At 54.4% G+C, this 25532-nt stretch overlaps 1 protein-coding gene across 1 annotated transcript; it reads left to right on the top strand.

Moving 5' to 3' along the window:
- The first annotated feature begins 662 nt into the window (after positions 1-662).
- ERBB2 (erb-b2 receptor tyrosine kinase 2) lies at positions 663-25057 on the top strand. The gene is made up of 27 exons (XM_086357830.1): positions 663-942; positions 7715-7866; positions 8977-9190; positions 9921-10055; positions 10341-10409; positions 10569-10684; positions 10810-10951; positions 11853-11972; positions 12220-12346; positions 15366-15439; positions 15527-15617; positions 15864-16063; positions 16457-16589; positions 16683-16773; positions 17357-17517; positions 18939-18986; positions 20584-20722; positions 20805-20927; positions 21217-21315; positions 21585-21770; positions 21889-22044; positions 22141-22216; positions 22531-22677; positions 23011-23108; positions 23308-23496; positions 23781-24033; positions 24173-25057. The coding sequence occupies exons 1-27, from the start codon at positions 870-872 to the stop codon at positions 24526-24528; spliced, it is 3768 nt and encodes a 1255-aa protein (XP_086213956.1). The 5' UTR covers positions 663-869; the 3' UTR covers positions 24529-25057.
- Positions 25058-25532: the final 475 nt, after the last annotated feature.

Raw genomic sequence — 25532 nt, 5'->3', positions numbered from 1 at the left:
TTGCTTCAGTGGTGTCCGCCTCTGTGTGACCCCATAGACAGCAGCCCACCAGGCTCCCCCATTGCCCTCTCCGTCTCCAAACTTGTAGACTCCCTTAAAACCATGCTTTTCAAACTGGAAAAGATACCTAAAAGATTCCAGAAAGGTATGCCAGTGAGTCCTGGATGCCACAGATTAAAGGCAAAACATCCCCCTCCTTGACTAACATTTTCACTTGAGGATGTGCTGGGAAAACGATTATTTGGTATTAAAACAAATAGGCATCTGATGGAGTAGGATGCAAACGGCCAGGAATGTTTTAAGTTAAACCTACGATTTAAAAGAAAGTTCAGGATGGCAAGCTAAAATGTTTGCCCCAGACCCTAGGGGAAGGGAGGCGCGATCACCCTCCTCTCCTTTGGGGGGGGTTCTTCCTGGGGGGTTGGGGGGGGTTGCTCCATGGAAACGGGCGAAAATTGCTGCCGGCGTCCGGGAGCTGGGAGCGACGCACCCAGGCCTGCGCGGAGAGAGGGAGAAAGTGAAGCTGGGAGTTGCCACTCCCAGGGACTTGCTGGAATGCGGTTGGAGGGGGTGGGGGTTGGGGGGGGCGAGCTGAGAGCGCGCTTGCTCCCAATCACAGGAGGAGGAGGAGGAGGAGGAGGAGGAGGAGGAGGAGGAGGGCTGCCTTGAGGAAGTACAAGAATGAAGTTGTGGAGCTGAGATTCCCCTCCGTCGTGCCCACGGAGCCGAGACGAGCCCCTGAGGCCGCCGACCGCTCTAGCGCCCGGTGCCCTTTCCGGCGCTAGCACCCGGCCCCCTCCCCTCGCCCGCCCGGCGCCCTCCCCGCCCGGTCCAGCCGGAGCCATGGGGCCGGAGCGGCAGTGAGCACCATGGAGCTGGCGGCCTGGTGCCGCTGGGGGCTCCTCCTCGCCCTCCTGCCCCCCGGAGCCGCGGGCACCCAAGGTGGGTCTGGGATGGGGAGGGCAGGGAGCGGCGACCAGACCCTGCCGCCTGGGACCCCTGCCGATGTCCCCAGGCAGGCGCGGGCAGCGGGGGGCATCGAAGCTCCCTGATCCCAGGTTTCAGATAGTCGGGGCGCTCGGAGCCGCAGGCCCTCGGCTCGGAGGGGCCAGAGAAAGTGGGGTAAGAGGGCGATTACGCCGGAGCGGCTCTAGATGGGACCGGCGCTTTGCAGGCTCCGCGAACTTGTCATAAAAGTTCTCTGAAGTTATTCAGAAAGTTTCCCTCAAAGGGTGAATTGCATGGTGTGTGTGTTTTCCCCTTTCTTGAGCCCCTCAAGCTCCTCTCTCAAAGCCTTTCCAGTTGGCAACCTCCGCCTCCAGACTGGACTGGGCTGGATTCCTGGGGGTCCCTTCTGCCCGGCCCCCTCCCCGCCCCCTTTCGGCCAAGTGGGTTGAGTTACTCCGGCTTCGGTCAGGATCGGGGTGCGGAATGGGGAGGTGGGGAAAGCAACCTGTCCAGTCGGAGCCGGGGAGCCAAGGGTGGCCAGTACGACTGCAGCGTTGCCTCACCGGAGCCGGGGGTGGGGGAAGGGGGAGAAGTTTGTTTTGAACAAGTTTCCTTAGGGCCGACTTAGGGACTGTGTGCTTTGTCACTTGGAAAGCGTGGGCCACGGCGGGGGTGGCCGTGTGTTTTCTGGTCTGGGGCATTAAAGCGGGAGGGTTCTGAGGGACGGACTCCTGGGCAGTGGGAGGGAGAGGGGGTAGCTAAGGAACAGGGAGAGTCGCAGGTGTGCTGGGCGCCAGGCTCCTCTGCTTTTCCTTTATGCTGTGTGTGGGGAAGAGGGGGGGGACTATGTGTCTTCCCCATCTGTCCATCTAGATGCATAATGATTAAAGCTAACACGTATGGGAAATGCACCCTCTGTTAGGTGCTGTGCATGTTTGCCTGGGTTCCCTCCTTTTAGCCTCAGAACAACCCTATAAGAGAAGTCCTACCAGTGTTCCCATTTTCCAGGCAAAGACCTGGGCTTCAAGAGGTGAAGTGGCAGCGTGTAATTGGTGGGTCCTGGATTGGATTCCAGCTTCCCCACCAGCTCAGCGGTAAAGAATCTACCTGCCAATGCAGGAGATGCAGGTTCGATCCCTGGGACAGGAAGATTGGCAACCCACTCCAGTATTCTTGCCTGGAAAATCCATGGACAGAGGAGCCTGGTGGGCTACAGTCCATAGGGTCACAAAAGAGTCAGACATGACTTAGTGACTAAACAACAACCACAGATGGGATCCAGGCAGTTCGACCCCCAGCCACACCTTGGAAAGCACTGTATTCATCTACCGTGAGCACCGGGGGACGCTGGGCCCTGCATCGCCGGGGTTGTGGGGAAGCCAGAATGAGAATGTTCTAGTCGTGGTGGCTGGTCTCTACGGATCAGGGAGTTTGGGGAAGGGGCGGGTGTTGGCCTGTTTGTGCGTGCCCGAGGGCCCCTCTGTCAGGGCTTTGCTGTGTTGTCTGAGGGGCTGCTGTGTCAGGGTGTTCTTGAGTTGTGTGGTCTCTGTGTTTGTGTGTCTGGGCTTTGTGTGGCCTCACGGCGGTCACCCTGCTGAACTCTGCCCTCTCAAGGAACTCCCTCTGGAGCTGCTGTAAACAGCGGGAGGTGGCCCCACGCCGCCTTCTCTCTGAGCAAGGAGCCTCTGCATCCCTTCCCTGTTTGCCAGGCGGGCCTTTGGCTGAGAAGAGTGAGGCAAGTCTGGGCTGCCAGGCTGAGCCGCTGCCCTCCTCACCTGGGCCTGGGAGTTGAGCAGGTGAAGCGCAGCTAGGTTGCTGCAGTATTGGGTACTGGGGGCTCCTCGAGGCTTCCTAACACCTCGGCCCACAGTGCTGGGTGCTGTGAGAGGCATACTGGGCAGGGGAATGGCTAAAATGGCAGAGACCCACCCAGCTGCCTCTAGCACTCCCAGTATATGCCAGGGCTGAGGGGGAAAGGGAGATGGGGGGAAAGCCCAGGGGGTTGGGATTTTCTTTTCTTACAGTCAAGGTTTTGTAAAGTGCAGTAAACACATCTTGGACAGACCATAGTTTAATTCCTGAAGGATTCTCCCCCACAGTCTCCTTCCTTGTTTTTGCTATGCTTAGAGAAAGTAACCTCATTCTACTATTCAATAAAAAATAATAATTGAAAGCTAGGCTCAAATGCCAAAAGAGAAAATACATTGTATTACAAAGTCAAATACAAAGGGCTTTTCATTTTCTCTTGGTTTGAAATTACCCAGACTCCTGCTTTATGGACTTAACTTTAGAAAAGTGCGGCACGCTTTCTATTTGCTAAGTTCTCATCCATTACAGTTTCATTGCTTCTCTGCAACAATCCTGTGAAGCAGGAGCACAGATGAGAAACTTCTCTGAAGTTCAGAGAAACAAAGTGACTTAGCCAAGGCTTCTCAGCAACCCAGTAATGTCCAGGGCATTTTTGGACTCCGATGAGGAGTCATCAAGAGTTGATCAGAGGGACTTCTCTGGTATTTCAGTGGTTAAGAATCTGCCTTCCAATACTGGGAACACACCTCAGATCTCTGGTTGGGAAACTAAGATTCCCACATGTCTCAGGGCAACTAGGGAGCCCAAGAGCCCCTGCACTCTGGAGCCCGAGCACGCCACAACTGGATAGAAGCCCGCACACCACAAGGAAAGATTCCGCATGCTGCAACTAAGACCAGACAGAGCAAAAAAAAAAAAAACAACAAAAAAAAACACACCACAAGGAAAGATCCCGCATGCTGCAACTAAGGCCAGACAGAGCCAAAAAAAAAAAAAAAAAATTGTTGATCAAAGTGTTACGCAAAGCCTCAGGGGCAGTCAGGTGGCCAGACTAGGGCAGAGGTGCTGTTTGTTATTGTGGTGAAAATAAGGGTGAGCTGCGCCCCCAGCCCCAGTTTCCCTCTTGACTTTGGGGTTCTTCCCTTCCATGTCCAGGCCCTGTCTGCCCTCCTCTTGTGCCCTCTAGGCTTGGCAGGGGATGGAAGGCCGGAGTCGGGCAGAGGCCCAGTGGAACCAACAGGGCTGCAGGCGAGGGCGGGACCAGTGTGGGGCTGGCGCTGGGGCTGGTGTAGGGCCAGGCTGGGTGTTCCTGCCCCTGGTGCTAGCATGATCGGCAAAGAGATCCCCCCGTCTGTACTGTGGGAAGCCCCTCCATGTTGACACCTCCATCTTTCAGTAGGCCACCTTTTCTCCCCACCCCTGGGATGAGAGGCGAGGTAGGGAGAGGGGTGTGTGCTCTCTTAAGGAGTGGGAGAATTATAGCCAATGGTTGTGTTGCCCCAGCTCTGTTGACAAAGGCTTGTCATGTTTGCACACTGTTTCTTGATTCATTATCTCATTTAATTTTCATGTAATTTCTCTGCAGAGAGTAAGAGTTGTTATTGTTTATCATCCGCACCTTACAGCCAGTCAGGTCAGCAAATATTCACTGAGCGCCTGCTATGTCACGGGTACTGCTAGGCATACAGGTGGATCTGATTTGACCTCTGCCCTGGAAATCCAGGGACTTGATCAGGGTTACACTGGGAGCAGCCCCTCCAGGGTTCTGGCCTAACGAGCTGAGCCCAGGCCCCGGTCTGACCCACCAGGTGTGTGTGCTAGGTGAACCTTGGTGTCACTGGAATGGGCTCTGGCCCCGTGGGTCTGAGGCAGGTGACCTTCGGGGACGCAGGCAGTGTTCATGGAAAAAAAGAAGTGTTGGCTTTTGTGCGGGTGAGCAAGAGAGGCAGGTGAGGCTGAAGGCTGGTGAAAAGGAGAGAACCCACTTGAGAGCCCCCTAGAGCTGGGACCTGACCACTGACATTCAGTTAGAGAAACTTGGGGACTGTGACCAGCCTCTGGGCAGAGGGCTGGGCACAGTGACCTCAGCTGGTCCCTGTTGGTTTGGAGACTCTTTTTTTAAAAAAAACTGATTAATTAATTTTTGGCTGTGCCGGGTCTTGGTTGTCGCGTGTAGGCTTTCTCTAGTTGCGGCGAGCAGTGGGTTACTCTCTAGTTGCAGAGCTCAGGCTTCTCATTGCAGTCGCGTCTCATTGTGGAGCACGGGCTCTAGAGTACATGGACTTCAGTAGTTGTGGCTCACAGGCTCTAGCCTGCGGACTCAGTAGTTGTGGCACAGGGGCTTAGTTGCCCCGTGGCATGTGGGATCGTCCTGGAGCAGGGATTGAACCTGTGTCCCCAGCATTGACAGGTGGATTCTTAACCACCAGACCACCAGGAAAGCACTGGTTTGGAGACTCTTGCTTGGAGTTCATTCATTCTGCCATTCCACAAACACTTATCCAGGGCTCATTGTGTCCTTGGCTCTGGTCTGGTCCTGCCTCACGCTGTCTTTGCTCCAGAGATCTGGCTCCTGAAGGGCAGGTGCTCTGGAGACAAAGCTTTCCTGTGTGGGACAGGACCTCCTACTCTGGAGGAAATCACTGAGGGAGAGTGGATATGGGGACCACGGTGAGGACTGAGGAGAGGGATATGAGTGAGAAGATGGGGGTGTAGAAGTGCTTCTTGGTTTCATATCAGGTTGGGGGTTAGTCCCCAGGCCTCCAGGGAGTAGGTCTCAGAGTCCCAACTTTACCACCTGTTGCAAACAATTAGTCTTTATTTTTTGACCACATGTGGGATCTTCATTCCCCAACCAGGGATCGAACCTGCACCCACTGTATTGGAAGCTCAGTCTTATCACTAGACCTCCAGGGAAGTTCCCACAAGCACTTAGTCTTAATCAGATTCTAAACGGCCACAAACAAACCCGTGGGGCGGGGCTCCCTCTCTTTCTGGTCCTCCCGCCCAGCTCAGCCACTCAGGCCTGGAGCCTGTTGTAATCAGTGGCATCAACAGAGCTGGTGTGTATTTACCTTTGCACAGGGTGTGGGGTGGGGCGTGTGTGCAGTTAGGCCTAGTGGAAGGAATGTGGGATCTAAAGTCGGGCAGACTCCAATTCAAATTGTGCCTCTATTGCTCACAGCTTTATGATCGTGGAAGCATAACTCCTGGCAGCCTCAGTTTCCTTCTTTGCAAAATCGGGGCTGTAGATCCCAGCCTCTGGGGGCTGAGGCTCCACCCAGAGTGCCTGCTCCGCACACGGTAGACGCTCAGTGGCCCCTGTTGCCCCCAGGGTTCCTGTTGTTGTTTTCCCATTGCCCGGCTACCGCAGCTGGTGTGTCCCTTCCAGGCGGCAGAGGCCGCAGTGGGTGGAGACGGCCCCTGCCCCAGCTCGCCGGTCCCTGTCCCTGGCCTGGGCTAGGGCCTTGGGGTCCAGACCTGGAGACAGCTGTGCCTACAAAGCAGCTGAAGCTGCCGAGGCCGGGGGAGGTCCTGGCAGCGGGCGTTATTTTGGGCCTGGCCTGCCACCCCCGGATCCTGTTTCTCTTGGGAGTCTGGGGGGAGGGACCCTTGAGTTCTATTTCTGGGCCCTCCCCTTCCTCCCTCTTTGCTTTCTTCCCTCCCTGGCCAGAGGGGTGGGAAGAGAGACCACTCTGGGTGTTCCTGCTGCCCGCTTGTGGCTGTTGACCCAGGCTGGACCCCTGGGGCTTGTTCCCCCAGCCTTTCCTCCGATTTCTGGGGGCAGAGGGTGTCTCTTATTACCTCTCAGGATTTGACCTTAGGCTCCAAGTTGTGGGGAAAGCAGAAGCCCTGGTGTCAGACCCCATAGTCAGCCATTGTGCTGTCTCCCTGAATCTGCACGTAGTCCATGGGAGGTGGAGTGGAGACCAACAGGAATTCCAGACAGCTCAGGCACCTGTGGATCTGTGGATCTGGGGGTGCCCTCCACCCACCTCCCCCGGCACACCCTCCTGGGCAAGACGCGCCAGGTGATTCATCTTCTCACCAGAGCAGAAAAACGAGTTCCACTGGGCCCTTTAATCTCCCCCCTGCTGGTAGGCATGGTGCCAGCTTCTGCCAGAGCGCCCCCTTACCAGGGGTAGTTCACCCTTTCTAGTGTCCCTGGACTTAGTGGGTACTTCTGGCCTCAGGGACACTGGACTGGGGTCCAGGTGGGCTGGGTAGCAGTTCATCTTGATGCCACTTGGCTGGTGGTTGACAGTGGGCAGGTACACAGGGCTGACGTAGTGCCCTTGTGGCAGGAGTTTCGTGGCACAGATTCTGCCAGCTGGTTCTGGAGTCTTGCCCTGAAGAGGTGGCAAGGGTGAGGTACCAGCAGAGGAGGCTTTGGAGCAGGCAGCACTCTGGCTCAGTGTCTGCAGCTTGGGTCCAGACACCCAGAGTTGGGATCTGACGCTCCTTTTCTCTGCTGGGGAAATCCCAGAAGTCCCTGCAGTGACCAGGCCACTGGTGGTCCCCAGGCCCCAGCTATGACTCGAGCTGACCCTCCTTCCCCACTTTCTGGGTGGCATTGCGGGGGTGGGTATGCCTTGCCAGGAGGTTGGCATGTGGGTGGCACTGTTTGCTCAGGAAAGGGGAAGGGGGTATCCAGAGGATTCATGATTCATCATCGCCTCTCTTGGGGGATTTTTACCCATTGGCTCTGAGTCGTGCCTTTGGGACAAAAGAAGGCTTTCTTTGCCAGCCAACACCCTGGATTGAATGGGCAAGCTCCCTAAGGCTGGCCCAGTGGGACCCCCTCTGGATGCTCAGGACGGGCCAAGTTGGTGGGAGGGAACCTCTTCCCTGATTTCCCCCCCTTTTCCCAGATTTGCACACTTTGTTTTGCTGTTGCACGTGGCCGGTTGGAGAAGCTCACTGCGCAGGCCCTTTGACCATCTTCTCTGTTCCGCAGTGTGCACCGGCACAGACATGAAGCTGCGGCTGCCGGCCAGTCCCGAGACCCACCTGGACATGCTGCGCCACCTCTACCAAGGCTGTCAGGTGGTGCAGGGTAACCTGGAGCTCACCTATCTGCCTGCTGATGCCAGCCTCTCCTTCCTGCAGGTGAGGCCCATGGGCAAGACCCAGCCAGGCCCTGCTTCCTGCTGGGCTGAGCCCTCTGCCTGCAGATGGGTGGTAGAAGGTTCCCGCCTTACATTTTCTCTTTCGTTGTGGCTCCTGAACCAGGAAGTCACTTCTGATGTCTCACCCCATCCATCCTACACTAAGACCAGTTGACTCTCTGTCTACAGTGTGGCTGACTGTGGACATCTCTGGGTGGGATGCATCTATTCCTGGGCTATATTTTTTGCTCTCTCACCAGAATGATCACCTTCTGGTGATCATTCTGTCCAACTGTCCCAGCCACTGTCCCCTTCCTACCTGGTGTAATGAAAGGCTTGGCAAGTTCTGAGTCCAGTTTTGCCACTGAAAAGCCCTGTGAATGTGGTCTAGGCCCTGGTTTCACTGGATCTCAGTTTCCCTATCTGTATATTGGGAGCCGTGAGTGCTTCTCTGGTGGCTCAGATGGTAAAGAATCCACCCGCAATACAGGAAACCCAGATACAATCTCTGGGTCAGAAAAATCCCCTCGAGAAGGAATTGGCTACCCACTCCAGTATTCCTGCCTGGAGAATCCTAAGGACAGAGGAGCCTGGTGGGCTACAGTCCATGGGGTCGCAAAGTACTGGACACGACTGAGTGACTAACACTACATTGGTAGCCATAGGCATACTTGGACTCCTCCTGGGGAGCCCATTTAGATATCATGTGGGAAATATATGTGAAAAGGTCAGGAACAGGAGAGCTAGTGGAAGCCAGCCTCTGGGTTGTGTCCCAGAGCGGGGCCAGGTGTGCGACGCTTAGTCCGTTGAATCCCAGACATCATCTCATCCAGGCATTTCCTTTATAGATGGAGGAGCTGAGGTGTAGAGAGGGTGGGGTGCCTGCTCACAATTGACAGAGTGCTGCCCCCACCCCCTCATTTTCTTTCTTAATCATACTAGAATTTGGTCCTAGAACCTGGTTTGGGGAGGTGGTAGGCAGACTGCTTGGCAGCTGGGCCCTTGCCCAAGATCCCCAAGCACAGGGGACCTTGAGGAGGTCTTGGGGGTTGGGTAGTAGTGGTCCAGGGCCCGACCTGCCTCAGCCCTCTCCTCCTCTGTCCCTTCCCAGGAAATCCAGGAGGTGCAGGGCTATGTGCTCATCGCTCACAATCAAGTGAGTCAGGTCCCACTGCAGAGACTGCGAATCGTGCGAGGCACCCAGCTTTTTGAGGAACACTACGCCCTGGCCGTGCTGGACAATGGAGACTTTCTGGAAAGTGCTGCCCCTGCTGCAGGCACAGCCCCAGGAGGGCTGCAGGAGCTGCAGCTGCGAAGCCTCACAGGTGGCCATCTTTATCATGGAAACTCTCTGCTGGTTGTTGAGAGCTGGCCAGGGGTCCCTACTAGCCAAGGGGTGACTGTGTGAGTCAGAACTGGGGTCCCTTCCGGATGGATGCAGGTGGAGCTAGGAAAGGCGCCCTTGTGAAGATTCAGAAAGATTTCCCCTCTTCCCAGGAAGTCACAGCTTGCACCAGCCCGCATAGTTTGATGATTAGGATGCAGGCTGGATTTTTGCCCGCTTCTTGGCTGAGTGCACATGTACAGTGAACAGCCCGTGTAACTGTACGTGGCAGCCCTGAAGCAGACAGAGTTTCAGACTCTGAGTGCCCCGTGCTTTGCATGCATAATCCCATCAGTCCTGCCATAATCCTGCAAGGGAAACATCAATGTTCTCGTTTTACAAATGAGAAAACAGGTTTATGGAGGATAAGTCGCACAGCTAGTTAGTGGTGGTGAGGCTGGGTTTCACACTCTTTTAATTGCTAAGCCATGTGCACACAGCAGAGGTGGAGGAGAGGAGGCGGTGGCATGGACAAGTCACTCCTCCCTGGATCTTAGTTTGTGGGTGGTATTGATAAGGCTCAAAGATGCTGAAGGGGTGTTCTCTGCTCCCCGAGGAACCCGGGGTGTGTTTCAGAGGCCTGCTCTACTTTTAGAAGGCAGGCAGGCCCCAGGGGAGATAAGAAGATGCCAGATGGGGGAAGAAGCCCCTGATTATTGCCCACCCCACAGAGATCCTCAAGGGAGGGGTCTTGATCCAGCGGAACCCCCAGCTCTGCCACCAGGACACGATTTTGTGGGAGGATATCTTCCACAAGAACAACCAGCTGCCCCTCAAGCAGATAGACACCAACCGCTCACGGGCCTGTAAGCCTCGTTCCCCGCTGCCTGCAGCCGCCACCCTTTCTCATGCAGCCCAGCGACCCCAAACTCCTGGCTTACTCCTTGCCCCACTCTGCTGCAGCACTAACAGCACCCATCTCCCCTTTCTCTGCGTCTCTTCATCTCCGTGGTTCTCTGTCCTGTTTTTCTCTGCTTCTAGATCGTGTCCCTGGCTTTGAAGTCCTCTTTTCCTGCCTGGGTCTGTCCCTCACTGTGCATTGCACGTCCTGGTCTTGGTCTCTCTCACTACCTCTCTGTTTCTTCCTCCAGGCGCACCCTGTTCTCCAGCTTGTAAAGCTCCCAACTGCTGGGGAGAAAGTTCTCAGGACTGTCAGAGCTGTGAGTTACAGGTGGCACAGGGTCTGGAGGGCAGGGGCTGAGTGACACGGGAGGGGCTGTGCCAGCCCTCGGCCTCTTCCCTGGGGCAGGAAGTCTCCCTAGAAGGTGGGGCTGGTGCCTAGACTGCCGCCCAGCCCTCATCCTGCCTCCACTTGACAGTGACGCGGACCGTCTGTGCCAGTGGCTGTGCCCGCTGTAAGGGCCCACAGCCCACCGACTGCTGCCATGAGCAGTGCGCTGCTGGCTGTACTGGCCCCAAGCACTCTGACTGCCTGGTATGTGCCCTCTGGGCCCCAGCCCTCAGGCTGCAAGGGGAGGGGCATCCCATCCAGTGTTGTCCTATGGCTCTTGGCACGCCAGGGCCAAACAGCCCAGTGCCCACCCACTGCCTGTCCCCCAGGCCTGCCTCCACTTCAACCACAGTGGCATCTGCGAGCTGCACTGCCCAGCTCTGGTCACCTACAACACAGACACCTTCGAGTCCATGCCCAACCCCGAGGGGCGTTATACCTTCGGTGCCAGCTGTGTGACGGCCTGTCCTTGTAAGTGCTGGGGAGAAACACAGTCTTAGTAATTTTGCTGGGGAGTTTGGTTTATATAAATGGGAGCATGTTGTGAGTATTGTCTGCCACTGGCTTTGGAGAGCTCATCATGGCAGTTTGTGTCAAGCTGCCCAGTTCTTTAAACAGCAGCGGAGCAGGCGGTGGCAAATAGTAGCAGCTAAGAGCCCATGCTCAGGAGGCTTGTGTTCAAGACCTGGCTCTAAAAAAAAAAAAAAAAAAAAAGGCCTGGCTTTGCCACTTACTAGTCATGTGAGCTTCTTGCTGCACCTCGGTATCCTCATCTGTTAAATGCGGGCAAAAATAGTCCTGCTCTCCTAAGGTGGTTATAAAGTTTAAATGAATTAATATTTGTGAAACTCTTACAACTGTGCCCAGCCAGTACTCAGCACTCCTAAATGTTAACTTTTACTCTATGGTCAGATGGATCTGAGTTTGATTTATTAGCTCCCCTGTTTACTGATAAGCATTCAGAGACTGGCCTTGGATCTGGGGACTTCTTTCCTCCTCTTGTGGGAGATAGCAGTGGGCTCTTGGGTGCTGGTCATACGTTCCCTATGGTGGGCTCGAGTACAAACTGTAGGGTCAGGCCATTTGGGTTCACATCCTGGCTCCTCCACTTTCTAGCACGATGACCTTGAGTAATTTACAGAAAACTCTGTGCTTTGATTTCCCTTTTGGCAAAATGGTAATCTAACTGTACCTATCACATAAGGCTTTCATGAGGAAAGGACGAGTGTCCAGGGCTCAGGCATGTTGTAAGGGCATTTCAGTCTCAGTTGATATAATTCTTATTGTACTGCCTGGGCATGGTGACACGGCTCATGGTGGGTGTGGGGGTGAAAGGCCAGGATACATGGACACACGATCTTGACCTCCTCAGACAACTATCTGTCTACGGATGTGGGATCCTGCACCCTGGTTTGTCCCCTGAACAACCAAGAGGTGACAGCTGAGGATGGAACCCAGAGGTGTGAGAAATGCAGCAAGCCCTGTGCCCCAGGTACCCAGTGGTTGCCCCCTGAAACAGCCAGCCTGGCCTAGCCCACTGCGCCACCCTTCCTCAGACTGTCCTGGGACCCAGTCCTTTTCTCCCACTGACTCTGCCCCTGGCCCACAAGTTCCCCTGTGTCTCCTGTCAATGTGGGGAGGGGGCGTGTGGACCCAGGAGGGGACTGTGGACAGGATCCAGGAGGTTGAGTTCCTGGTGTTCCATGTGGAGGCTGAATATCCCTGCCCCCTCCCCACAGTGTGCTATGGTCTGGGCATGGAACACCTGCGGGAGGTGAGGGCGGTCACCAGTGCCAACATCCAGGAGTTTGCCGGCTGCAAGAAGATTTTTGGGAGCCTGGCGTTTCTGCCAGAGAGCTTTGCAGGGTAAGGATACTCGAAGTTAAGGGTGGACACACAGCCTGAGACAGCATTAGGGCAGTCACTGAATCCTGAGGTGGCAGTGTTTCTAGGGGGTGGTGGGAGACAGAAGAGGGAGACCCAGGATACAAAGGAAGCTGGTGGAAGACCAGCTTGGCTGGGGTGGGGTGGCCGTGGAGGGAAGCGGGGGTGGGTGGGGGCGGGGGAAGGTTTTTCTCGTTGTTTTTGGTTGTTTGTTGTTTTTGGCCACATCATGTGACTGGCTGGATCTTAGTTCCCAGACCAGGGATTGAATCTGGGCCCTTGGCAATGAAAGGGAGAAGTCCTAACTGGACCACCGGGAAATTCCTGGAATTTTTCTCATAAATGACATGTTATCTATAAACATGCACTTACTTGTATGGAGGTCACGCCATCCAGATAAAGTAAAATTCTCTGTGAGTTCACAGTAGCTTTATTCATAATGGCCGCAAACTGAAAATAATGCAAATGTCTATCAATAGCTGGACTTCCCTGGTGGCTCAGTGGTAAAGAATCCACTTGCCAATGCAGGAGATGCCAGTTTGATCCCTGGGTTGGGAAGATCCCCTGGAGGAGGAAATGGCAACCCACTCCAGTATTCTTGCTCGGGAAATCCTATGGACAGAGGAGCCTAGAGGCTACAGTTTACGGTGTAGCAAAAGAGTTGGACGTAACTTAGTGACTAAACAACAACATCAGTAGCTGAATGAATAAACCCAGCTTACCCTTGGGCCTCATGGGTTTGAACTGCTTGTGTGTGTGCTAAGTCACTTCAGTCATGTCTGCCTCTGCGACACTATGGACTATAGCCCGCCAGGCTCCTCTGTCCGTTAGATTCTCCAGGCAAGAATACTGGAGTGGGTTGCCATGCCCTCCTCCAGGGGATCTTCCCAACCCTGGGATCGAACCCATGTATCTTATGCCTCCTGCATTGGCAGGTGTGTTCTTTACCACTAGCACCACCTGGGAAGGCCTTTGAACTGCTCGGGTCCATTTAAATATGAACTTTCCCCAGTAAATCCATAGTGCAGTACTGCACAATCTGGGGTTGCTTGAATCTGAAACTGTGGACGCAGAGGGCTGACTACATAGTTATACTGGGGTTTTCAACTTCATAGAGGGGTTGGGTGCCCCTAACCCAGGCATTGTTCAAGGGTTAACTGTAAAAAACGGTATATCCATACAGTGAAATTCTCAGCAATGAAAGAAACAGGCTATGGATACACAGAACAACATTATGCTGGGACTTTCCTGGTGGTCCAGTGGTTAAGACTTCGCTTTCCAATGCAGGGGGTGCGGGTTCCATCTTTGGGGAGCTAAGATTCCCCCATGACTTTTGGCCAAAAAAAAAAAATGGAACATAAACAACAATAAACACTGTTGTAACAAATTCCATAAAGACTTTAAAAGTGGTCCACATCAAAAAAATCTTAAAAATATTATGAAAAGTGAAGTAAGTCAGATGAGAGGTCCATGCTGTGTGACTGCCTTTATTCCAGCATAGGCAAAACCACTGTGTGGTAACACAAGTCAGAACAGCGATTGTGCCGGGGTGAGGGCCTGGAAAGGAATGCAAAGGACATTTCTAGGGTGACGGACTTGTTCTGTGTATCCCTGGTGGAGGTGGATATGTGAATGGATGCATTTGACAAAACTCATCAAACTGCACACTAAAAATCTGTGTGGTTTCTTGTATGTGAATTATACTTCAGTAAAAGTGTGTATTACAAAAAGGAGAACATTCTCTTCACTTCCTCCACCTCTACTCCCCTTTCCAGAGGAGACCACTGGTAATGGTGTGTGTTCGTCTAGACCATTCATACGTATATAGACCTACATGCACAGAGAAATGTAGTTCTAATAATTTGGGGGGGAAGGTTGATTTAAAATGTGAGCCTGCTGTGAATATTGTCTGCCCGTGGCTTTGGAGAGCTGGGTATGACAGTTAGTTCATGTTCAGCTGCCTTGTTCTTTCAACAGCAATGAAGCAGGTGGCAGCGAACAGTAGCAGCTAAGAGCCCAGGCTGCCAGGGTTTGAGACCTGGCTTCTACCACTTATTAGTCATGTGGTCTTTCTTGCTGTGTCTCAGCTTCCTCATCTGTTAAATGGGGGCAGAAATAGTCCGCCCTCATAAGGTTGTTATAAAGTTTAAATGAGTTAATATTTGCAAAGCTCTTATAACTGTGCCCAGAAAATACTATTTGTTTGGCTAAAAAGTTCATTCAAGTTTTTTCCATAACATCATATGGAAAATCTCAAACAAACTTGCTGGCTAATCCAATACATGCTCCTAAATGTTGTTTTTCATCAATAGTCTGAATAGATCAGGGTTACATTTAACAGCTCCTCATTTACTGATGGAATATTTAGGTATTTAATTTAAAATATTAAAAAATTTTTAATTTCCTTAGGTGTTTTATTTTCCCTCTAACAAACAGTTCTCCCTTGTACATGCCTCTGGAAACAGGGGCCAGTGTCTTTCCAGGGCACATTCCTAGAAGTAGAATTTCTAGATCAAAGGATATACATATTATTTTGATAGATCCTGCCAAACTAGGGCCTGGGCTTGAAGCTCAGGATGAGAACAGCCAGCCTTGATGGGCAAAGGGTTTAAGTGGAGGGGACGTGGGGGAGGGTGACAGGGCCAGCTTGTGGAGCAGATTGTACCCACCCCCTTCCTGGCCCTGCTGCTGCTGCTGCTGCTAAGTTGCTTCAGTCGTGTCCAACTCTGTGCGACCACATAGACGGCAGCCCACCAGGCTCCCCTGTCCCTGGGATTCTCCAGGCAAGAACACTGGAGTGGGTTGCCATTTCCTTCTCCAATGCATGAAAGTGAAAAGTGAAAGTGAAGTCGCTCAGTCGTGTTCAACTCTCATCAACCCCATGGACTGCAGCCTACCAGGCTCCTCTGTCCATGGGATTTTCCAGGCAAGAGTACTGGAGTGGGGTGCCATTGCCTTCTCTGCCTGGCCCTGCTGACTCCTCCCCTAATCCTTCTTCTAGGGACCCAGACTCTAACATCGCCCCGCTGCAGGCTGAGCAGCTCAAAGTGTTTGAGTCTCTGGAGGAGATCACAGGTGGGCCCTGTCTCTCTGAAGCCTGCTCTCATGGGGCTGGGGGTTCTCATCCTGGCCCCATACCCTAGCCTCACCCTGTGCCTGCAGGTTACCTGTACATCTCAGCGTGGCCAGACAGCCTGCCTGACCTCAGCGTCTTCCAGAACCTGCGAGTAATCCGGGGACGAGTTCTGCATGAGTGAGCACCAGGGGAGGGGTTCCCTGCGGAGAGGAGCTGCCCAGGGAGGTCTGGGAGAAGTTTTGGGTGTATGTATAGTGAAGAGAAGGGGGTTCCTGTTCTCCGGGGACTCCAGCAGGAACCCTTCCATGGGAGTTTGCAGCGTGTGCTGGGGACAGGAGGAAGGCGAGGGCAGCTCTGGCTGATGGGGTTGGTCAGCGGTGCGCTGCCCCCCTGCATTTATGCACCCCCTCGACTCCCCCACAGTGGTGCCTACTCGCTGACCCTGCAAGGGCTGGGCATCAGCTGGCTGGGGCTGCGCTCGCTGCGGGAACTGGGCAGCGGGCTGGCCCTCATTCACCGCAACGCCCGCCTCTGCTTCGTACACACGGTGCCCTGGGACCAGCTCTTCCAGAACCCCCACCAGGCTCTGCTCCACAGCGCCAACAGGCCAGAGGATGAGTGCGGTAAGACAGAGAGCCCGGCGCTGCATGCTCCGCGTCTGCCAGCGCGCTGGCGCGCCCAGGGGCCTCTGGCGGCAGCCATCGACTTCCCTGTGCATGCGCACTGCCAGTCCCAGGCGCACCATCGCTGACCCAGCTCTGGCTGGCCTGGCCTCTTGGCGTGGCTTCTAGCTGGGTCCAGCCACGCTGCCTTGGCATCCCTCCCTTCCCTTTCCTCTGTTCTTGGAACCTCATAACTTTCTCCCTGCTGTGCTCGGCAGCTATCCCGCCTCTCTAGCCCAGAGCCACGCCCACAAACTCAGCCCCGTTTCCCCCCCCCCCCACCTCCGCCCCCGCCTCCATGAGACCTGGAACCTCCCATAAGAGTCCCCTCTGACCCCTTCCTCCTCACTGCAGTGGGCGAGGGCCTGGCCTGCTATCCACTGTGCGCCCAAGGGCACTGCTGGGGTCCCGGGCCCACCCAGTGCGTCAACTGCAGCCAGTTCCTTCGGGGCCAGGAATGCGTGGAGGAATGCCGAGTACTGCAGGGGTACGCGCCGGGCGGAGGAGGGGGCGGCCAGGAGGTGGAGGGAGGTGCACAGGGGCTCCTTCCAGACCCCTTCACTGGCTGTGCTCCCCTCAGGCTCCCCCGGGAGTACGTGAAGGACAGGTACTGTCTGCCGTGCCACCCCGAGTGTCATCCCCAGAATGGCTCAGTGACCTGCTTTGGCTCGGTGAGGTGCTTGTGGGCTCAGAGCTGAGTGGTGGGAAGCTGGGCGGGGTTGGTGGGGGGAGCTGCCAGGGACCTGGCCAAGTCCAGTAAAATATCCCTGAGGAGGGCTCCAAGCCCTGAACAGTAGGAGAGTGGAAGGAGGCTGGGATGCTTCGAACGGCAAGAACTGTGGACCCTGAGACCCTTCCGACCATGCAGAAGGCCCAGGGAAGCCTGTGTGCTTGGCTGTGGCAGTGTCAAGGCGGTTAGACCTGGGCGCTCAGGCATCAGATTACCTGGTTTCAAATCCAGGTGTCACTTCCAATCTAAGTTGGCTCACTTGTGAAATCAATGTTATGCTAGTACCCACCCCATTGGGATACAGTAAGAATTAACTTAAAATAGGGTTTGGCACTGTGCCTGAGCACTGGGGAGCTGGGTGCAGAACAGGGGTAGCAGACATAGCAGGTCTGGAGCTGTTCTAAAAGCAGGGTGAAAAGTGCTGCCGAGTGGCCATGGGAAGCACCAAGGGGACCCAGGGGCCTGGTCTTGCTGCCCCAGGGGTATCGGTGCCAGCCCCCCACAAATCCTTTCTTCCCTCCCAGGAGGCTGACCAATGTGTGGCTTGTGCCCACTACAAGGATCCTCCCTTCTGCGTGGCTCGCTGCCCCAGTGGTGTGAAGCCTGACCTCTCCTTCATGCCCATCTGGAAGTTTCCAGATGAGGAGGGCATATGCCAGCCATGCCCCATCAACTGCACGCACTCGTGAGTCTGAGGGCCTTCCCCATATAAAGAAGGGCTTGTTCCAGGAGCCTCTCTGAGGCTCTTATTGTAAAAAGTGGGACATCTCTGCCTTTGCTTACCCCAAGGCCCTTAACTTTTTTTTCTTTTTTTTCTTGATCACAAAAGTAATACATATTGTTAAAATTTTTTTAATTAAAGCATGAAGAATAAATTAATAGTATTAACAGTTCTATTCCACTGTTAATAACTTGCCATATTCTCCCTCCAGTTTATATGTGCATATGCTAACATATGTATTATTATATAATATATAAAATATGTTTATATATTATTTTTATTCTCTAATTCTTATCTGTGCACATTCTGGTCTATATTTCTTTTTACAAAAATAGGAGCATAGACCATACCTATTGTTTGCAAATTGCTTTTTCTCACGTAACACTGCAGTTCTTGCAATGCTTTTTCATGTCCTAATACAATGATCCGCCCTGTTCTTTTTATTTTTTTACTTGGTTGTTTTTGATAACACGTGGAACACGTGCATACATTCTTGTAAGACACATTTTCAGCAGTATCAAAGTAAACAGTGTAAAGCAGAAGTGCCCTTTCTCCCACTGCCCCACCCACCCAGCCCCTCCCCTCCCTGGGGAGAACTACCAGGTCACTCTGGTATGTGCATTCCTCCAGGCTTTTTTGCACATGTTTACATAAATGCATTTTACGTATATGTTAGGTTGAGTCATATAAGATTGCTGTTTTTGGAAATCAAAAATGATCAAGAAACAACAGTTTCATATAAGCTCATCTATTTCTCAGCAATTTCATTTGACTCATATACACTTTGCTTCCCTGCACCTTCCCCCCTTTATGTATCTTGGAGGCCCTTTCCTGTCAATGCATATCAATCTACCTCCTTTTTTTTAAACTACTCAGTCTGCAATATGGAGTTATTTAGTTGTGTCCCTGCCTGAGAGTATGACTGAACTTGTTTCCTTTTTTTTCTTTTTGGCAGTTTATTGCACTTGAGCTCCATGTACAAGTGAGCATCTTGTACATGCCCCCTAGTGTACAGGTGTTGGCATTTTTAGGGTTTATCCCCAGAGGTGGAACCGCTAGGAGGACAGCAGGAGTTTGCCCAACCACAGTAGTAGTTTACACTGGCATCCTCTACAGAGGAGATGGCCAAGCTCTTGGACTCGATGCTCCTTTGGGTGCCGCCACTTCCTACCCACCACAGGGAGGTACAAAGGATATGGGTTTTCAGACTGGAGGACTCCCCCGTGGGATGGTGGAAAGAGCCCTGGTGACCTCGAACCCAGTTTCTGCCTTTGTCAAGTGGGGATCATAACCCAGTCACACCCACCTCCTGGGCTCCTGTGAGGCTGGAGTGAGTGTAGGAGGTGGTTCCCAGCCTTGTTGACGGGACTCTCTCTCTCCTGCAGCTGTGTGGACTTGGATGACAAGGGCTGCCCCGCCGAGCAGAGAGCCAGGTCAGCCTGGTCCCCGGAATGCATCCCACATTGCCCCCAGTCCCCCACTGACCCCTGGGTGGTCACTGCTGCTAGGTGTCATGTCCTGACATGACACGTGTCCTCCCCAGCCCACTCTTCCACTGTGGATGCTCCTTTCAATTAGCTTCAACTAGTGGATGGAGGGGCTTCCCAAGTGGTGCAGGGGTCAAGAACTGGCCTGCTAGTGCAGGAGACACAAGAGACCAGGGTTCAATCCCTGGGTCGGGAATATCCCCTGGAGTAAGAAATGGCAACCTACTCCAGTATTCTTGCCTGGGAAATCCCATGGACAGAGAAGCCTGGCTGGCTACAATCAATGGGGTGGCAAAGAGTTGGACACGATTGAGTCACTGAGCACGTATGTGCACACACATGCAGGGGATGGAAGGCCTGCTCAGCTTGCTTGGGGGTCAGGGAATAGGAAGACACCCAGCACCTCCCCACCCTGTATAGCTAGGTGTCTCATAAGGGACACAGGCAGCCTTCAACTCCCTGGGACTCAAGGCACGTTGAGAAGAGAGCATAGCTGCAGCACTGAGGGAAGGACAGTGAATACATCCCTGGGATCAGTGGGAGGCTTCAGGCACATGAGCTAGGTTTTGAAAGAGGGGCGGAAATGTCACTTGTATTAGGAGGAAAGCAACCAGGCAGCATGGTGAGGGGTGTCCAGAAAGTCTAGGATGTGTTTGCTGAAGATTCTGCTGTGGTGGGTAACTGACTAAGCACAGAGGAAGGAGTAGGGGGTGAAGTCTGAGTCAGGGCCGGATCTGGAGGGCATAGGCTCTCCCCTACCACGAGGCCACAGGCCCTGTGATGTCTATCACTGCCATCGTTGGACTTGATTTCTAGGCAGAGGGGTGTTTTGGGAAGGGTTTTAGGGAAAAAAGATGGGAGTGTATCCTAAGTAAGCATTTGTCCATGAAATAAGGGTCCATTTGAGGTCTGTGATAAGCCAGCCCTTGGCTAAGCAAGGGAGGGGAACAAGGGTGACGAGGATGTAGGGTCAGTGCCCAGGAGGGCCTTCTATCCCAGGATAAGCAGAGTCTTGAAAGATGACCTCATGCAGAAATGGTGATCCAAGCAGAAGTGTTATAACAAAGGCTGGGAGATGTGGAAATCGTGACCTATGGGTGAAAATTTTGGCTAGAGCATCAGAATCTCTGTGGGCACATTCCTGGGCCCCACCTCATACCACAGTCAAAATCTCTGGAGGGTGGGGCTCCATACTCTCACAGGTTGACCAGCTCCCTGGTGAGTTTTGTCAGGAAGTTTGAGAATCCTGGGCTAGAGCCATGGGCAAGAGCATAGGCAACTTGCAGACGTAGGTGTAGAGGGTTTTGAATCCTAGCAAGGAGTCTGGACTTTATTTCCCAGAGGGTAAGGAGCCAAGGTAGGTTTTAGAGTAGGTCAGACAGGACGGGAGCCTGTGGGTCACCCTTCTGACTTCCCTTTCCAAATGCCAGTGACAGTCAGCCCCCTCTCCCTCCTCCCCCACCACCGCGCCCCGCCGTGGGACCCCTTCATCCCCCCTGCCCCAGACTGTTCCCCAATCCATGATCCTGGCTCGTGCCCCCAGCCCTGTGACATCCATCATTGCCGCTGTGGTGGGCGTTCTGCTGGTTGTCCTTGTGGGGCTGGTGTTCGGCATCCTCATTAAGCGAAGGCGCCAGAAGATCCGGAAGTACACGATGCGGAGGCTGCTGCAGGAGACGGAGGTGAGGCGGCCTGAGGGCCTCTCGCGCGGCCTGGGGTCTGCGGCCCAACCCGCAGCACTGACCCACTACCCCCTCACCCCAGCTGGTGGAGCCCCTGACGCCCAGCGGAGCGATGCCCAATCAGGCTCAGATGCGGATCTTAAAAGAGACAGAGCTGAGGAAGGTGAAGGTGCTAGGATCTGGAGCTTTTGGCACCGTCTACAAGGTCAGGGGTGGGGCCAAAGTCCCCGGGTGGGCGGTCCTAGAGGATGCTGCAGGGTGTGGCGGAGGGTGTGTTGGGACCAGGAGCCGGGGGTGGCGCAGTTGAGTAGGGCAGTTAAGGATAAGGGATTGGGAGTGGCCAGTGGGTCTAAATGGTGAGGTTGTTGCTAAATAATGGGGCTGGCCCAAGGGTGGGGGAGGGAATTGGGAGCCCAAGTAGTGGCCCCAAGAAGGACGGCTGCAGGTTGGATCTGGCCGGTCCTTCTCCTGCTCACATCCTCCTCTCTGCCCAGGGCATCTGGATCCCCGATGGGGAAAATGTGAAAATCCCCGTGGCCATCAAGGTGTTGAGGGAAAACACATCTCCCAAAGCCAACAAGGAAATCTTGGACGTAAGCCCTTCCACCCTCTCCAGCTGGGGGCACGGGGGACTGGGCTCTCTCTCTCTTCCCTGGGGTTTTGGGGGACACCCTGTGATTCCCCCAAATCTCTACTCTTAGCCTCCCTAGTCTGTGGGCCATGGTTCTGGTTTGTGATGAATGGGATTGGATTGGCTGAGGGTCCTGTTACCATGGCTCAGCCCATGGGAGGGGTGTGTGGTGTGTGGTGGTTGGGGGTTAGTGGTTTCCCATACCCTCTCAGTGCGTGCCCTTGTTTCCAGGAAGCATATGTGATGGCTGGTGTAGGCTCCCCATATGTGTCCCGCCTCCTGGGCATCTGCCTGACATCCACAGTGCAGCTGGTGACACAGCTGATGCCCTATGGCTGCCTCTTAGACCACGTTCGAGAACACCGTGGGCGCCTGGGCTCCCAGGACCTGCTGAACTGGTGTGTGCAGATTGCCAAGGTATGCACTTTGGGGGCCAGGGCTCTGCAGGTGCCCTTGGGGAGCAAGCCTCTGGATAGGGAGGTTTCCTGGGAGAGTTTTGGCAGAGCGAGGTCCACACTGGTGCCTCTGACCCCAGGGGATGAGCTACTTGGAGGATGTGCGGCTCGTGCACAGGGACCTGGCCGCCCGGAACGTGCTGGTCAAGAGTCCCAACCATGTGAAGATTACAGACTTCGGGCTGGCTCGGCTGTTAGACATTGACGAGACAGAGTACCACGCGGATGGGGGCAAGGTTAGACGAGCGAACCGAGTGAGACAAGGGGGAGTGGGGTCTGGCCCCTGAGAGAACTCAGACCTGGTTGGAGGACTTACTTCTCTGCTCTACCAGGTGCCCATCAAGTGGATGGCATTGGAGTCCATTCTCCGGCGGCGGTTTACCCACCAGAGTGACGTGTGGAGCTATGGTGTGTGATGGGGTGGGTAGGGAGGGTGGACAAGGAGCCATGGCCCTGGGGAGAATGTGGGTGGAAGGATGGGGTGAAATAATGGACACCTTTAGTATGAATATGAGAAGGAAGGAAGAGGCTGCCAGTGCCTCAAGCTGCCAGAGTCTGTGCACTTCCCAGGGATTGGGGGAAGACCGAGTTATCTCCTGCCCTTTGGCACTGCATCATTCCTCCTTCCCCCATGGTGCCAGGCTCTTGGGCAGAGCCTCTGAGGCTCCGTACACTAAAGCTGCCTGTGGTCCTCCCACCGCTTTACCCCATCTCTGCCCCAGGTGTGACTGTGTGGGAGCTGATGACTTTTGGGGCCAAACCTTATGATGGGATCCCAGCCCGGGAGATTCCTGACCTGCTGGAGAAGGGAGAACGGCTGCCCCAGCCCCCCATCTGCACCATTGATGTCTACATGATCATGGTCAAATGTGCGTTCTTGAGCTGTGTTGGCTGCTTGGAGGAGGGGTGGGTGGTTCTGGGCGGATGGGCCTACAAGGGGCATGGGGGGGGCCAAGAGCATGGTGATATGGTTAATGGAGTCTCAGAAGGCTCTCCCTGCCCTTTTACAGTACCAGTCCAGAGGAGCTAGCGAGGGCCAGCTAGGAAAAAAGACTGATGCAAAATAAAAAGGGGAAACTAGTAGATTCTCTATCATCAGAGGGCTTTGGACTCTAGTGTTGTCTAGACTGGGGGTGAGGGTGAGGGGTGCTGCATGCAGGCTGCAGCCAGAACTGAGATGCTGGGCTCTTGCCCACCCCCAGGTTGGATGATTGACTCTGAATGTCGGCCGAGGTTCCGGGAGTTAGTGGCTGAATTCTCCCGCATGGCCAGGGACCCCCAGCGCTTTGTGGTCATCCAGGTACTGAACCTTTCACCCCATCCCGGCCTATGGCTAAGAGCACTCTCCCTTAGAAGGGAGGAAAGGGAGAATGATTCCTGGGTCCCAGGCCTCTAAGCTCCTGCCTGACTCATCAGACTTCTAGCCCTCCCTGAGCCACCCTCAGGAGGCTGTGTACTGGGCTGGGGAGAGGCTGCCACGCTGTCTCCCTCCTCCCCAGAATGAAGACATGGGGCCTGCTAGCCCCCTGGATAGCACCTTCTACCGCTCGCTGCTGGAGGATGACGACATGGGCGACCTGGTGGATGCGGAGGAGTACCTGGTACCCCAGCAGGGCTTCTTCTGCCCAGACCCTGCCCCGGGTGCTGCAGGCACGGCCCATCGCAGGCACCGCAGCACATCCACCAGGGTCAGTGCTCCCATCCCATGGTGGTGGGTGTCGTTGGATACCTCCCCTGACTCCAGTGGACTAGGGTTCCTTCCTCCGATGTCCTCCAGCCATTACCTTTCATGAAGGAGGCCCCATTTTCCCTAAGAAGGATTCTTACTGCTTTCCAACTGTGATCCCATTCTTTCTACCATGCCTCTGTCATACATCAGAGATGATTTACCTCCTGGGACCCTGTCACTTCCCATGGAGCCTCCATCTCAGATCCATGAATGACCTCCATTTTGACCTTCTCTTGTCCTCAGAGTGGCGGTGGTGAGCTGACACTGGGGCTGGAGCCCTCTGAGGAGGAGCCTCCCAGATCTCCGCTGGCACCTTCCGAAGGGGCAGGCTCTGATGTGTTTGATGGTGACTTGGGAATGGGGGCGGCCAAGGGACTGCAGCCCCTCCCCCAACATGACTCTAGTCCTCTGCAGCGGTACAGCGAGGACCCCACAGTACCCCTTTCTCCCGAGGCTGATGGCTACGTTGCCCCCTTGACCTGCAGCCCCCAGCCGGGTATGAAGTCAGGCTTGAGCTGAGAGATTGGGAGGTGGGGGTTGGGGGTGCTCTGCCCAGGGCCTGCTGCAGGGCAGTTGTAGCAGCTGGGACACACAGATTCCACCCCCTCACAAGATTCCTTCTCTTGTCCTTTCAGAATATGTGAACCAGCCAGAGGTTCACCCACAGCCCCCCTCACCCCTAGAGGGTCCTCTGCCGCCTCCTCGACCTGCTGGTTCCACTCTGGAAAGGCCCAAGACGCTATCCCCTGGGAAGAATGGGGTTGTCAAAGACGTTTTTGCCTTTGGGGCTGCCGTGGAGAACCCTGAGTACTTGGCACCCCGGGGCAGGGCTGCCCCTCAGTCCCACCCTTCTCCAGCCTTCAGCCCAGCCTTTGACAACCTCTATTATTGGGACCAGGACCCATCAGAGCGGGGCACTCCACCCAGCACCTTTGAAGGGACCCCTACGGCAGAGAACCCTGAGTACTTGGGTCTGGACATGCCAGTATGAGCCAAAAGCCCAGGGCCACTGAGGCCCTACTGAACCCTCAGGGCGTGTGGAAGGCCTGACTTCTGGCCCACATCGGCACCAGGCAGGGAGCAGGCCCTTGGATCATGTCCAGGGGAGCCTGCCATGCCAGGAATCTCCTTTCCTACTTCAACTCCTAGATGGCTGAGAATGGCCCAGCCTGACTTCTTCCAGATCCTTGGCACTGAACGACTTAGGGAGGCTGGGCCGAGTGCAAAGAAGGCCCCAAGGGGGTGTCTAGGAACTACGGCAACCCATTCAGAGACTGTCCCTGAGACCCAGCTCTGTCCCTGGGAAGAAGGGAGCAGCAGCAGCACCCAGATCCAGTCCTTGTACAGACTGCTTTTTTGGTTTTGTTTTTACTTATGTTTTTTTATTTGTTTTTTTTTAAATGAAATAAGGACTCGGTGGAGAGTGGGTAATGGCGGCGGCGGGGGGGCAGTCCCTGGGATTGGGGGAGGGATGTCCTCCACACTCACTTTCTCCATTTGCAAATATATTTTGGAAAACAGCTGGACACCAGCCTATGTCTAGGGGTGGCTTGGAGCCGTCCCTTTACTGCTTACCTCCTAACTTACATTCAGTTCATCTTTCCTGGAGGGACTGGCTAGGAATCTTGGGAAAGCTTGAATTAGGAGCCTACTTCCCGTTTTCTGGCTCTTGGGTTGAGGGGAAACTGGGAGTTGGGATTCTGATCTGAGAGCCCTTTGAAAAGATCATTCTTAGGGGAAAAAAAAGAACTCTTAAGGCCACCCACCCACCTGAATGGGGTAATTTTCTCTCTCTAGGTAGGAGGAGTCGGGGAAGGACAGAGGAAACAAGAGGCACTGTCTACTGTGTGACTCATTTTTCTTGCCTTGGCAAGGAAATCACTGAATTAAGAGTAGCTAGGGACAGGGATGAAGAAGGCAATGGCACCCCACTCCAGTTCTCTTGCCTGGAAAATCCCATGGACAGAGGAGCCTGGTAGGCTGCAGACCATGGGG

The sequence above is a fragment of the Bos grunniens genome, chromosome 19 (genome assembly GCF_055505025.1).
Source record: "Bos grunniens cultivar Pamir isolate PY7600 chromosome 19, Bosgru_T2T1.0, whole genome shotgun sequence".
Lineage (NCBI taxonomy): Eukaryota > Metazoa > Chordata > Mammalia > Artiodactyla > Bovidae > Bos > Bos grunniens.
The sequence above is the reverse complement of the archived record's forward strand: the minus strand, read 5'-3'. Positions and strand labels throughout refer to the sequence as shown.